General features: G+C 37.3%; 2 protein-coding genes across 3 annotated transcripts; one reads left to right on the top strand and one right to left on the bottom strand.

Annotated features, from left to right (window-relative positions):
- Window positions 1-128: 128 nt before the first annotated feature.
- LOC135652338 (probable inactive purple acid phosphatase 27) lies at window positions 129-5914 on the bottom strand. Its single transcript, XM_065173181.1, has 12 exons — window positions 5648-5914; window positions 5212-5303; window positions 5079-5145; window positions 4880-5002; window positions 4716-4808; window positions 3250-3379; window positions 2738-2819; window positions 2522-2654; window positions 2054-2259; window positions 1823-1948; window positions 1016-1325; window positions 129-571 (listed from the first exon to the last, which is right to left on the bottom strand). The coding sequence occupies exons 1-12, from the start codon at window positions 5846-5848 to the stop codon at window positions 266-268; spliced, it is 1869 nt and encodes a 622-aa protein (XP_065029253.1). The 5' UTR covers window positions 5849-5914; the 3' UTR covers window positions 129-265.
- Window positions 5915-10256: 4342 nt separating this feature from the next.
- LOC135652583 (squamosa promoter-binding-like protein 16) lies at window positions 10257-14092 on the top strand. Of its 2 annotated transcripts, XM_065173614.1 has the most exons (4): window positions 10257-10807; window positions 12443-12549; window positions 13249-13647; window positions 13726-14092. In XM_065173614.1, exons 1-4 carry the CDS (start codon window positions 10401-10403, stop codon window positions 13866-13868), a joined length of 1056 nt encoding a protein of 351 aa, XP_065029686.1. In that variant the 5' UTR covers window positions 10257-10400; the 3' UTR covers window positions 13869-14092. The 2 variants fall into 2 exon arrangements, with proteins under 2 accessions (XP_065029686.1, XP_065029685.1); XM_065173613.1 differs by having other exon boundaries at window positions 13249-14092.
- The last annotated feature ends 132 nt before the right edge of the window (window positions 14093-14224 follow it).

Genomic DNA, 14224 nt, shown 5'->3' on the forward strand with positions numbered 1-14224 from the left:
TTAGTACACAAATTACCAAATTAGAATGAAGTTTACTTCACAAACTTATGTGATAGAAAACATTAAAGCCATCTTCTTAAATGTAAGAATCAACAAAAAGAAAAAAGAAATGTTGGATACAAACAACAGGGATCAAACTACCTCATCCTTTTTTATTTAACATAATGAACAAAGACCCTGAAGAAGATTCATCTTAGTTCACACTGAATTGTATGCTTAATCTCAAGAGGGAAACACTTAAGATTGGTCTTCTTAGGATTGTTGACTAAGTAGCCAATGTTGTTGGGGGGCAACTATCATGAACACATGCCAACACATCCCTGTAATCCCTCGATATGGTAAACGAGTCATATACTTTCCCATCACTACTCCTCTTGTATTCGAAAAGCAGAGAAGAATGGTTGAAAGCAGTGAGTTTAACAAAACCAAAAGCCAAGTCTCTGAAAATGCTCCATTTTGGCACAGTGCCTGAGAAGTTCGACAGATGGCTGCCGCCACCACCAACCACAACATGGATTGTCCCATTCATCGTGCCCGAGTAATGAAGCTTTTCATTGTTAACACATTGGTTCTATCAAGAAGAGTTTAAGATGTCAAAAATGATTGTTCAGAAGAAAATGTGATGTAGCTTGCACATGTATTTCACGCAAAAAGGTTCGAACAACTAAAAGAAATGGAGCGACACAAAAATAATTCATTAACAAGGATGGTAAGAGATTTCTTAGGACCATATTGATGCCAATTGATTGTATCAAGGATGTCTTTTTAATAGATTTAAGTGCTTCAACTTATAAATTTCATAAATTTATAGATGAAACTATGCAAAAGCAAGGAGTTTTAGCCAAATTACCTATATCCAATAACATGTTTTACTAGTTTTGACTCTCATGTGGAAATAATAATGAAGTGATGCTAGTCTCCAGAACATTAAGCACATATTATTGAACTATATAATGTAGGAAAGTACCCTAACAGATCATAAAAATCAGAAACAACGAAAAATAAGTGTTCTAACCTGATAAATTGGGCAGGTTCTCTCATAGTTATGAACATGACCAAACAAGGCTATATCCACCCTATACTTTTGCCAGAGCTTTTGAAGGCTCTCCCTTCCCATGGGCTCTTCAAATGATCCCTCAGCTGCATATGACATGCCAGATGAATAACCAAGAACACGATGGGCAGCAAATATCAACCATGGTTGTTTTTTCCTGTCGGCTGATGCCAGGCAATGTTCAATAAACTTGTACTGTTCAGAACCTTCTCTCCAGTCATGCTCAGTGTCTGCTATGCAGAAATGAAACATACCAAAGTCGGTAGAGTACCTGAAAGTGACATTCAACAAATTTCACACAAGTGGAACTGGATAGTCAACTAATGCATATTTGATCAAGTAATCATGAGACATCATAATACTCTTGAGAAAAATGATTAGAAAGATCATTCATATCTTAGTTTAGTATGTGAAATCATCAGCAAACTTCAGAACTTTGACATTTGGAAAAGCTTTTTAGTTAAAGAAGAACAGTTTATGTTTTCACCTGAAAAGGTAACTACTTCATGATTCCCTTCCTAGAAACAACTACAAATCTCACATAGAATTAAAGATTTACTAAGCTGGCATGTTTGAGGAATTCTCATATCAAGAAAAGATCAGAGCACACCGATTTATGCTACATATATATGCAAGACATTCATGTTTGTTACAGGTGAGCGTCACAAAATTTACTGTATGATTCGAAAATATTGGCAGCTGGAACTGTAAACTATTTGATTCCAAGAGCTATATGGTAGTTCAGATAGAGAGGGGGCTTTTTCTTACCAATATTTAGCACTGTTCTCAGCAGGTATATAGAACATGGTTTCTGCTAGTACCCCACATTCCCCTCCAGAGTCCGTCGTCCCGTAAAATGATCCAGTGTTTGGCCAATCTCGTTCATGATTTCCACTAAAAGTAAACAACAAATGACCCATATTAAGTACAAGAATTTTCAATTACTTAATATTCATTTCTGGACTAATAATCGTAAGCACATTTAGAGCATTGCTAGACCTCGCAAGCATGTAGGGAACTCTTGAAGTAATTGGCTCCACTTGTGCTGTAAATTGATCCCACTGTGATATATATCCATTAGCATAGGAAATATCCCCTATATGGAAGACAATATCAATATTGTCCAAGTCCTTAACGATCATATCTGTGGTATTCAATGAACCAGGCTGGTAGTTGTTGTATTCATTGGACCCATCACGCTCTGCCTGAATACAAGATAAGAAAGCATCAGTCTTGAGTTCTCATCTTCTTGCTTGAAGAATATAAAGAATTTTACAAGTAATACATGTAGGAGAGTTTTAAGATTAAATGTCAGATTAACAACATGAGTGGTACAATATGCTTTTATTAGCTTATATATTAGCAAGTAATTATATTTGGCTACTGATCATGTGATAGAAGTCCATAACAATTGTAGTTTAGAGGATTTAGGTGATGTAAAAAAGATTTGACAAAAAAGAATGAAACCTTTCCCATGTCACCAAAAATGATGACTTGTTGCAAGGAATTTTGTCCTGGATAAGGAGATGCATGGAATGAATGGGACTTGCTCCAAATGTAGGATCCATTGAATAACTGATGACCAAGCTTGTAAGTGTACCTGAATAATAGTTGATACTGAGAGTAACAAACCACAAATGCCAATTTTGAAATAAGAGAATGAACAAGTTTTTAGGGATGTACTCTGCATTTGGCCATAATTCCTTCAAGTAACTTGTGTGGATAAATCCAGGATCTCTCCACCCAAATGTGCGAGCTGGTGAACCTACAGTTATTTACCAAACCAATCATGCCACAGGTTTACGACTGTACAACATTACAACCATAAGGGTGAGCATTCCTATCCTGCACTTGTAATTAAAGTCACTAATCCATCCATGAGATAACAGATATTTTCAATCATTTCCATTTGTTGCTCCCTCGTTTCTACAGAAAGTGGTCTCAGAAGAGAAGTGAAATCTATAGAGAATAGATAATTTCCATTTGCAATTATAAAAGGACTCGTATAAACATTAATCTTTTATCTGAAAGTGTATAGACAACTTCGCATGGCTATGTCATTTTTGGGTAGCATGTGTGCAAGATTGCAGTGTAAAGAGAAAGCCCTTTGGATATTGGACTGAACCAAAGATATTTGATTTGCAGGCTAAGTTTAACCAAAGTTCTAGCTGAAATAATGAACAAAAGTATCATACCGCACATGCTTCCACGATTGAAAGTTAGTGTCCCAGCTGGGGACCGTGTTGCAGGTCCCCATTTTGATCCCCATTCTACAAAAGGAAGTGCTTCATTTATGTCATACCCACTTGTCCATGTAATAGTCATCTGTATGCAAAGCAAAACAAATTATCATTTTAAGACCCTAAACTTAAACAAATATCAATCCCTCAAAAGATTATGAAAAAAAAGATATACTTGAACATATTAACAACTTTACCAAATACAAAATCTACACTTGCATTCATAAATCAAAAGATTGCTAAAAAAGACTTTGAGCAAAATAATCAAACACTACCAAAAATTTACATGAAAAATACTCTATGATTTGTTGGATGTTTCCAATTCATGGACTGTTGGAGGTTATCAAAATACTTAATACAATTAGCATTTAGATATGAACTTGAGATAACATTAAAATATTGTAAATATTAATAAAATGGTCAACGGCAGGTACTTGATTGATCATTAGCTAATTCTAATAATTTCTTTCACTTATACAACAAGAAAGACTGAAATGAAAGACAATAATTACAGTATAAAGGAAATTGCCCCTGCTTAGCTAGTATAACACAGACAAATTATAAGATAAATATCTTGATTAAAATATTGTAAGTTTTGTAATATTCTATTCTGGAGATAATTCGAATGGTTCTAATAGTAGTAGTAGTTCAGGTCCTAACTATGGTGCAAGCTTGATCAATTGCACAAGAAATCCCTTATTTCAATGCTATGAACTGTAAAATTCATTGAATGCAGATCAAGTTTAGCTTTACTTTTTTAGATGTTGACTATAAGTGGGTCATTCCACCAAATGATACATGCATGTTCTTGTTTTGACTTGCTTGCCTCCTATTTGGTTTTTAATGTTTGTTTTATTTGGAGCAATAATTCAACTAAATCAGAATGTTATTATTTTCCTCTCAATCTAAGTGTTTAGACCCTTCCAATCTTGGACTAAATCAGGATCTTATAATTTTCCTTAGGGTTTGTCATCCTCGACAAGTCTAGTATAGCCCAGAATCAAACTCTTAATATAATATATGTAAGAAGCATAATCCAATGGTGGCACCATGACCCTATCCATAGATAGTCCTTTCTTACTCGAGTTTCTCGTCGTATCTTAATATTATATCAACTTAGGTACCAAGATTTACAACCTACCCCATAATTAGCTCATTAAGTTTGTTCAACATAAACCATCGGTTGAAAACTAAGTCCAAGTTATAATAATACAATGATCATCAAACTATAATAATTCTATGTCTTTACTCACTTTTAATGTGGGAATAAATCAAAGTATTATAAAATATTTACTGTAAATATATCAAATATGATTTCATCACAGAATGTCAAGCCAGAGCAAGAGATAAAATCTAACGTATTTTGACAATCACACAGCATCTGGAACAGAGTAGGCCACAGAAAACTTGAATTACTTTACCTCATTCCATGACTTCCCCTGTGCAAGCCTCGGATAAACAGGAGCCTTTGGATTTGCAAAAGAAATTGCATTCGATACAGCAATCAACCTTGGCTGCACAACCCAGTACTGACATTAGTCAATACATCAGAGAAATCAGGTAGAATCGTTACCCTGCAGCTTACATTGTCAAGACCTCCACTGAACAATGCAAAGGAGAAGTCAGCCCGCTGATTTATCAACTGAAACCTCAGGAATCCCTTCCCGGTTCTACCATAGTCTGGATTTGAGTAATTTGCAAATTGATACTGAAAGCACTAGAAGCATTAACACAAAAAGATCTTGTACTGTCAGAAATATGCAATGCTCTAATAAAACAATTACCTTTATTGGCGCCGAGCATATCAATGGAACCTCGTCCTTGTCGTTCTCAGAAGCACACGTTGAAGCACTGAGATATAGAACAACAATGTATTGATCTTGTACATATACAAAAGAGAAGGTCGAAGAGACTTACTTAAATTTGGCCGGAGAGAATACTCCAATCCAATCATCTGCTGTTGGTTTGGGGCTTCCAATCTCCACTGTTACCCATTCAGTGTCTTCACCCTGTAGACAAAAGAAACAGGGAAAGGAAGAACCGGGATCAGAGCGAAAAAAGAGTTGACTTTAAGAATGGGTCGTTGTGCAAGTTGCTACTTTCTGACCTACATGCATAAAGTTTCGAACATTAACGCTTTATTTCCAAAGACTACAGTGACATTGCCATTTTCTAGATCTCGTATTGATGGGAGACGATTCCTTTCCTTGTGCAAATATAGGAATAACCTAAAGCCCCAAAGAACTAAAAAAGACGGATCTTTTCAAGAAGAAGAAGAAGAAGAATTCTAGAAAGCTAAAAGTAAAGCTAAAGGTATTAAAGTGGCCGATGATGCAAGGAGAAGAACTACTACCTTGATGCCGAGGAGAAGCGGCGAGGCCTTAACGTAGGCCTTGTCTTCCAGCGCGAGCTGCGCCTTGTGGATGGCGACGCGCGACAGCGGCTGCACTCCCGCGAGGTCATGCCGGCGCACGACACCGCTCACGGCGGAGCCGACTACGGAGAGCAGAAACAGAAGAAGCAGCACGACTATTGAGCCGGAGGTCGACCTCATCTGTTCCCTCCCCCGAAACTGTAGGCGTCCTCCTCGTCACACCATATAGAGGCAGAGGGGACGCGTAAGGAATATTACCGACGCGATTCCGCAGCGGCGTTGGAAAGCCAGCTGCGAAACGACTCATCTCTCTCTTTTGATCACATGATGGGGACATCAAACACAGTATCAAGCATTCTCATTGGGTCGTCAAACGTGGGGTACAAAACAGCAGACAGCGATTCTTGTCAAAACGTGCAAGTTTTTATGTTTCGTGTTTGAGCTGCTACACTGGATGTTGTTAGATAGAGAAACCTCGAACGGAAGTCTTTCTACGAGAAGTTTAGACTTTATGAGTCAAAACAGGGAATAAAACCTCCGATTCCAATTGTTGACTTTGGTGTGTCTATGAACACTAAAAAAACATTAAACCAGATTACATTGGTAGATCTTTCCAAAGTTTCCTAATCTTGACATTGTTTTCTTCACGACGGATTCTTTATCCCACAAAACAATCAAAGAAAAGGTTAATTATATATTACACCAGTAATTAATTGTTTTTAATATCTCAGTACTTATATTACTTTGAGATTCATATACTTAGTAAAGTGAAATATTTAATCTTATTACTTCGATAATATTATTTTTATTTTTTAATCGGATCTTAATGTTTCACTTTTATATGTATAAGAATCTTAATGTAATTTTTAAAAATATAAGAATTAGGATATTAAAGATAACTAATTACAAAGAATAATCTATAGTTAATTCGAAAGAAGATGTTAGCAATAGTCCATTAAAGAGCTTCCTTCTCGTATATCTATATTTCGTGTCTCTGTTTTACGATGATAAATATTTTATTATAAAAACTTGATTTATTCATCGTGCTTTTACATTCCATACGATCATGTTTGCCAAAACATATGTATATATTTTACATAATAAAGATACGATGAACTCATTAATTAATAAAAAACATATATGAGAGACTCCAATGATATCTCTACAAATCCATATCACTATGAACAATAATATCATGATTTCGGATAAATCGGTTCGGTTTATTTAAGATCAACAAAAGCTAGTAAATTTCCATTTATTAGACTGATGCTGCATAGAGATAATTAGAAATCCTGGAAAGCTAGTTTTAATGGGCACACCAAGGTCAACATTTGGAGTAGGAACAACGCCAAAACCATGAGACCCAACTCACGGTCAAATTGTTTGCGTACGCTTCTTCTCAAGGGAGTGTGAATGGATGAGAAACTTAGCCTGGTAGTCTCAGCCTCCACCCATTCCTCTTTGTCTTGGATCGTTGACTTTGGAAGATTTTGGACAAGCAAGTCCCTTTCAATAGTCAACTGTGATTTGAGGTGACACTACCTTATCGATGATTTAGTCTTCCGGTGACTATTCTGGAATAGTATTAAAGAAACCAAGGCTCGATCTTGAAGTGCATTTATGTTTGGGAATGAGAAAGAAATTTTTTGGAAGGAACAAAAAAATTTAGTATCATCAAAGTTATTGTTCTGAAAATTACTTGAGGATTATATATATTTTTTAATATATGAAGATTACTTCTGGATTTGAAATACTTTGATTTCATATGATTATGATTTTATGAAATGACATATTGTCGGATCGATTACTATCGTGTTTAGAAGAAAAAATATCATTAAATATTTAAAATATGAATGAGAAAAAAATGTTCGAAGAATGCTTAAATCTCATATCCTTTTATCTTGCTTTAGTTCGGGGGTTATAATTATTTATATTTTTTATTCTGTTTTCATGTATATAATATTAATATGATGTTAACATAGAATTAAGAATCTTTCTTAAACGATTGTAACCTAAAAATTATACTTAGTTGCAAGGAAATTTGGTATTCGTTAAAAATATATATAATTTTTAAACCTTTTATTACTATCGGTATATATCGATCAATATATTTATTTATTTTTTGATAATTTCATGATTACTGATCTATCCAAATTGATATTAGATTGATACTCCAATGTATCTTTTTAGGCTACTTTTCTATCAATGTGATAATGTATCTCAAGAACATCACAAAAGTAAGCTCATTAGTGAAGCCCACCACTGATAAATCACTGTTAATTAGGCATGTTGATCTGACCCAAAAGTAAAATCTTACTGTCACATCCATACAAGTTTTTCTCATCCCTAAGAGGATTTGGTTGATATGATTGAAACCAGGAGACAAACTGGACTGTTGAATCATGCTTTGCAGGATCTGAAACCAGTGAATGCACAGATACTAAACTCACTTTCTTGTCATTATTTTGGTGGTGGAAACTTCTTCTCATTGGCCTAAAACAAAGGATCAGAGGACCACAACAATAGTTTTCACTTCCATCTTTACATCATTGGTCACTATGTGCACTGGACCAGATGGAGATTCCACTTTTGATGCCTTGAGTAATGTACAAACCTTCCATTGTTATGTTTGTTCCCATGATTTCTAACTTATCCTGATCAGTGCAACATTTTTTAATGAAAGCCAGACATCAAGGGGACAATTAAACAAGTAGAATACTTGGATTATGTTCATTCTTCAGCACTTAGATTAATCTACTTCATAATGAAGTTTAGAGTGGTCCAGACTCCAAATTGCTTCAGCTTGTAGCCTGGAAAAACCCAGTGCAAGGATTCTAGATGTGTTTTCTCTCTCCTACTCTCTCTCCCTCTCTTTGAATTCAGCTCCAATTCTGTGTGTTTCTCTTAAACCACTGGGAATAGTTCAAATCACAGCCAAAACCATTTCCTCCAGTAGAAAAGTCCAAACTTGTGATTGGAGCTTTCTATTGATAAACCTACCAGAAATCTTGATCTGTTGATGGGTTGGCTCAAATGAGTATGGATCAGACATAGTTGTTGAGACACTAAATGGTGGAAGCAGACAGTCATCTGCCAATGCAGTCCAAAGAAGAAGAGCTTTCACATCTCAACCAAGAATCACAACCAGTAGGGCAGGTGGAGAGTTGAATACTGTGTTCGAGCTTGTTCGGCCATAAGTGGCCCTCTCCATTTAATGGATGCCTTTATTGACAGTGCAGAAGGACCATTCTGATTCAAGAGTGACACATCCATCGTCAGATGAGGACAAGAGGAGGAGGATGAGTTCAACAACAAACAAGCAGCTCTTCTGTCCTTACAATTCCCAACCTTCCTTGCAACAGATGGTAATTTGGTGGTGTAACTTTGAAACATGGGTGGACAGAGGAACGGTAGACGTATCGACTGATTAAACACAGGCCTTGGAGTTGACTCGCATGAATTATTTTCAGATCCTATATTAGTTGATCTCTCCTGCATTAACTCTTGTGAACTCGGAGAAAGAAGAAGAAGACACACAAGAAAAAAAAAAGAATGAAGAGGGAACGCAGCAATTAGTTAGTGAAAAAAGATCTCTTAGGAGTGTCGGCGTACTTTATCGAGTAACATTGCTTTATATCTATATCAATGTCGATGTAGTTGTTGAGCAGTGAAATAATCATCCATGTAGATACCGAATGATCTTTTCATCGCTCAACAACTGTATCGATATTAACACAGATGTAGAACGGTGAAAGGATCGCTAGGTAACTATATCAACATCGACGTAGATGTACAATGACTCTTACTTTTCATCGTCATTTTTCTTATCCACAACTATCACCTGTGATTCATATCGTCGTCTATCACCACCGATATCGTCTATCATTATCAATTAAAATATTTAAAATTTTTTATTTTTATATTTTTTTTGATAAAATAAATAATATTATGATAAATAGATCTAGATATTTTATTTTTATAATTATAGACATAACATAAAAATAATAATAATAATTAACCCCTCTCTCACTCACTCATGTGTTATTTTAGTCAGAGATTGCAGAGTAACCCTGAGGCTCACACAAAACCTAAACCCTAGAAACAACACCACAGGGGACCCTTCTGTGTGGATTTGCTTGGTTGCTGCCTCTGAGCTGCTCCTCCCCACCCAACTCCCATTTAATACTACTTACCATCGTTGAGCTTTAGTCTTACCCTCCCTCTCTTTGCCGGCCGGTGTCTGTGCCCGATCTCATTTTGGGTGTTTGGTAAGGTGAGCGAGGGGTGCTTCAACCTGCACAACCTACCTCCTGCTTTCCTCCTTTCCCATTATGTTGTCTTCGTTGCTGCAGGCTCCTCATCCTCTCTCTTCCTTGGGGTTTCACGGCTTCCAAATCAATTCTTGATTTGCCTGCCTTGTTTTGGATTCTTGCACCCTCAGCTTTTGTTGTGAAAATTAGGTTTCTTGATATTGGTGTCGACGGTCAACTTCCTTTCTGTGTGAACTCCGATCTCGTTTTCTTGATCCGTGCACTTTCAATTCGCTACCTTTTGCTTCTTTTTCTTGGGTTGGCCATGCTGGGATCTTTGGAGGGAGACAGGTCTAAGTTTTTATGATGTGGATTGGTGAGAGGAGAAGGAAGATTTGACACACAAACAAACCCACACACAGAGTAATTGTGGTTGGGGATAGGTAGAGGGTGAGAGAGAGAGAGAGAGAGAGGTTGCTTTCATGGACTGGGATTTGAAGATGCCTCCATGGTGCTTGGCTGAATTGGACCGTGACGGTTCCATCATAAACGGGACGGCAGGGGGTCCTGCTGTGCACCGCCTGGCAAGTAGCCCAGAGTGCTCTGTCGATCTGAAGCTTGGGGGACTGAGTGATTCTGGATCATCATACAAGTGGAAGGACCAATTGAGGGTGTCCTCGATGTCGGTACCTTCATCTGGTCCACTGAAGAAACAACGAGCCATGAGCAATGCAAGCCAGAAAGCTTCGTGCTTGGTTGATGGATGCAAAGCAGATCTTAGCAAGTGCAGGGAGTATCACCGCCGGCACAAGGTTTGTGAGGCTCACTCCAAGACTCCGGTGGTTACGGTTGGTGGGCGAGAGCAAAGGTTCTGCCAGCAATGCAGCAGGTAATGGAACAGCAGGAGATCTTACAGGGTCTTGGTTTACATAGGACAGGCCACTTAGGTCTTTAGTGTTATGATTCAAGTCTTTCGTGCTCATCTGATCTATATGGATGCTTACAATCTTGTTTGGTTGTTTTCTGCAACTGTTTCATGTCATATAGAAAAACCCTTCATCTGTATCCATCCTAATGAACTTTGTAGAAGATGGTAAAATGCAACGGTTTGTTATTTTCTCCAACTTTTTTTCCGGGAATCAATCAGAATGGAAAATTAGGTATTGCACACTAAAGTTATTTGTAGTCTATGCATAAGTATTCTAGGCTGTTGTCGGTCTCTGTTCTTCAACTGTCCAATTTTAGTTGAATATCCTTATATATAGTTCGGTTGGTTTTTGATATCACCCTAGAGTATTGTTATTTATCATTTCTCCTTTTTTCTTTGATTGTTCTTGATATTTCCCCCCAAAAAAAGAGGCAAAGGAGAATGGAGATGAGAACAAGAAACTTTTAGTCATTGAGTCTTGAATTTTAAAAGTTATGCTATGAACCAGGATTTTGAATATTGGTCTGTACCAATGTACCGAGCTCTGCTCAATACGATACATACCAATATGTACCATTGGTATGCCAAGGCATACCAATGGTACACCCTAAAACCTTAAAATATCTCCGCCTACCACGCTAAGGTATACTGATCGGTATGACTCGACAACGATCGAAATCTAGGGCGGTACCGATCGATATGCCTCGATACCGATCGATACGTCTCATTACCAGTCAAAACACTAGTACTGTCCGGTAAAGGACGGTCTGCATACCGGTATCCGTTCGGACCGGTACATATCACCCATATCAGGCGGTACACATCGAAATTGAGAACCTTGCTATGAACAATCAAATATATGAATAACATTTTACTACTTTGGGAGGATCATTTTATGTAGCTTTATCTTTATATTAAAAAATATTATTTTTTTCAGGTCAAGGAACAATCTTTTCATTATATCAAGGTCCATTACCTAGCTTGAATTTAACCATAAACACTGGACATTTATAATTGTAATTGTGATTGTAAGACCATTTTTCCTAAGAAAAATTATCTTGTCCAATGCAACAAATCCCACCTCAAACTGTTAGTGAAGTTCCATAACAAATATCCTAGATCCTATAATATCGTCAACAATGTAAATGAGCATTTCTGAATCTTTTAAAACAGCCGCTGCCTTTCGGTGTTAGTAGTTTGATATTAGCTTTAATCAAGTCCATATGGTTACCAAGTCCAAAAATCCCATCATCAAATACCCTACAATGATAGTTTTACCCTTTTTTCATTTATTAAAATTCATTTCTCCTCTGATTTACGAGTATAGTTATGTATCTAAGTTGATAAAATTTTGTTGTTTCATTTCTCCAGTGTACATACTACAGAAATAATGGAGCAACTCTATTTAAAGAATCATTGATTCCTTTGCAATCTTTCTTGCTCTAGTTATTGGCTTAGTTGTCTTTTGTTATTCTCTTTGCTGGATATATAGGAGTAATATTCTTGTATCATTCTGTGTTTTCCGATTGGATTTGTGTGCATCTCTGTTGCTTTTAGCAAAGAAATTTTCTTATCCTTAATATGTTTTTCCTGCAGGTTTCATATGCTTGTAGAATTTGATGAGGCGAAGCGAAGCTGTCGGAAGCGTCTTGAAGGCCACAACAGACGCCGAAGAAAACCTCAGCCAAGTTCTCTAAATTCAGGTAGCTTGCTAATCACCTAGTCGTGGTATCTTTCATTAACTTGAGTTTTTGCTTTTGAGACTCCCACAACTCAATTCAAATTTTGTTTGTTATAATTTAACCCTAGGTTTTCTTCTTTCTTACCCCAGCTGGTAGCCTGTTAATTTTTTGAATGCTACAATCGACTGCCAATAACCCTTATGTCGAGTTTCTCCTATCAAAGAATCAAAGATCAATGATTATGTTGCATGATGAGCAATTTCCTTCTCGGGTTAGCAAGGCATGCACCACATGCAATGCTGCCCGAGCCGTTGAGCTGGTCACATTCCGTTGCACCATAACAATTAGCATTATTTGTTTATGCATTTGCCATCAAACAGTCCCATATTACTTGAATTTTCTTGACGACTTGGATTGCCATGGACTGGGAAGAGGTAACTCATAATTCACTAGCTATTTATGACTCAAAACCATACGCAATTAAATGATGTTTTTCAATTATTTCTGTAGAATGTAGATGCAATTAGATGATGTTTCCAAACCCTTAGCATAATGGATAAATGCTTCCACCACTTGACTCTAGACAAGTCCACATTCCTTCTTGCCTGCAAAATTAAGTCGTCAAAATCTTTTCTAAAAAGTTCCCTCTCATCAGCAAAGAGATACTCCTGCTGAAGCAGATCTGTTAATTGTCCTAATAATGCTTTTTTACATGTACAGGTATCAGATTCTCGGCATATCCTCAAGTCCATACAACTGTCACAACAGAGCCAAATTGGACTCGAATTGTCAGAAGAGAAGACGATACCACAGTCCCAGTCCTCATTGATAGGAAGACATCGAATGCCAACTCTTCTCACAGCTACAGCGAAGAAAGAAAGCAGTTCCCTTTCTTGCAAGAGAACGAGACCAGTCTCAGCAACATAACACCTCTTATAACGAGCAGACTGTCCGGGATCAGCAGCAGTGAGATGCTCTCCGATGGTCTAACCCAAGTATTCCATTCTGATCGTGCTCACTCTCTTCTGTCATCGCCGACGACGCAGACATCGCTCATTAACCCATGCCATATGATACGATCAGCTGATGGGATTGTGATGGGTCAGCCCCTTGTTTCAAGTATGCAGTACAGCGATCTGACACAGTACTCTCGCGTGGCGACCGAAGGTGTATCACTGACTGGATATTCATGTTCAGGTGTCGGCGGGGATGATCGTGCGAGGACCATCATGGTTTCAGAGGCTAATGGTGCTGGCATTCATCGTCAGAAAGTGTTCTGTAGAGGTGGTGAAGGCTCCACAGATGAGACCTCTGCAGCTCTTCCCTTCTCTTGGCAGTAGTTTGAGCCTGCTTTGATGAGCAATCATCAAACACAGCGAGAGTCATCCTCAATGTTGGATTCTTAGCATTCTTAAGATCTTCAATGATCAAGTTCTCTCTGACTTTGATCCCACCTGAACAATAACAAATCATTTGTGGCATCATATTGTCGTGTTGAAGGTTATGCCATGGCCTTCTTATCATGTCCTAAAGAATTGGTGGTGGAAGCTCTGATCTTTGTGGATGTTGCAAGTGTTACTATTCTGAAGGCTATTATTATCCACTTGTCTCGTGAATCCCAAAATAATTAGGGTGATTTACTGGAAAAACTTTCAATTTATTATTTTTATTGCAGTTTTCCTGTTTTACTTTACAA

Source organism: Musa acuminata, chromosome BXJ3-11, assembly GCF_036884655.1.
Source record: "Musa acuminata AAA Group cultivar baxijiao chromosome BXJ3-11, Cavendish_Baxijiao_AAA, whole genome shotgun sequence".
NCBI classification, from domain to species: domain Eukaryota; kingdom Viridiplantae; phylum Streptophyta; class Magnoliopsida; order Zingiberales; family Musaceae; genus Musa; species Musa acuminata.

Excerpts from the sequence above, each read along its gene's own strand:
- LOC135652338 (XM_065173181.1), bottom strand. The coding sequence starts at position 5,848 with ATGAGGTCGACCTCCGGCTCAATAGTCGTGCTGCTTCTTCTGTTTCTG. Across the intron at positions 1,326-1,822 it reads GAGAACAGTGCTAAATATTG|GTACTCTACCGACTTTGGTA; the intron begins GTAAGAAAAAGC and ends TGTCACTTTCAG. Across the intron at positions 572-1,015 it reads GAACCTGCCCAATTTATCAG|AACCAATGTGTTAACAATGA; the intron begins GTTAGAACACTT and ends TCTTCTTGATAG.
- LOC135652583 (XM_065173613.1), top strand. The coding sequence starts at position 10,401 with ATGGACTGGGATTTGAAGATGCCTCCATGGTGCTTGGCTGAATTGGAC. Across the intron at positions 10,808-12,442 it reads TTCTGCCAGCAATGCAGCAG|GTTTCATATGCTTGTAGAAT; the intron begins GTAATGGAACAG and ends TTTTTCCTGCAG. Across the intron at positions 12,550-13,248 it reads GCCAAGTTCTCTAAATTCAG|GTATCAGATTCTCGGCATAT; the intron begins GTAGCTTGCTAA and ends TTACATGTACAG.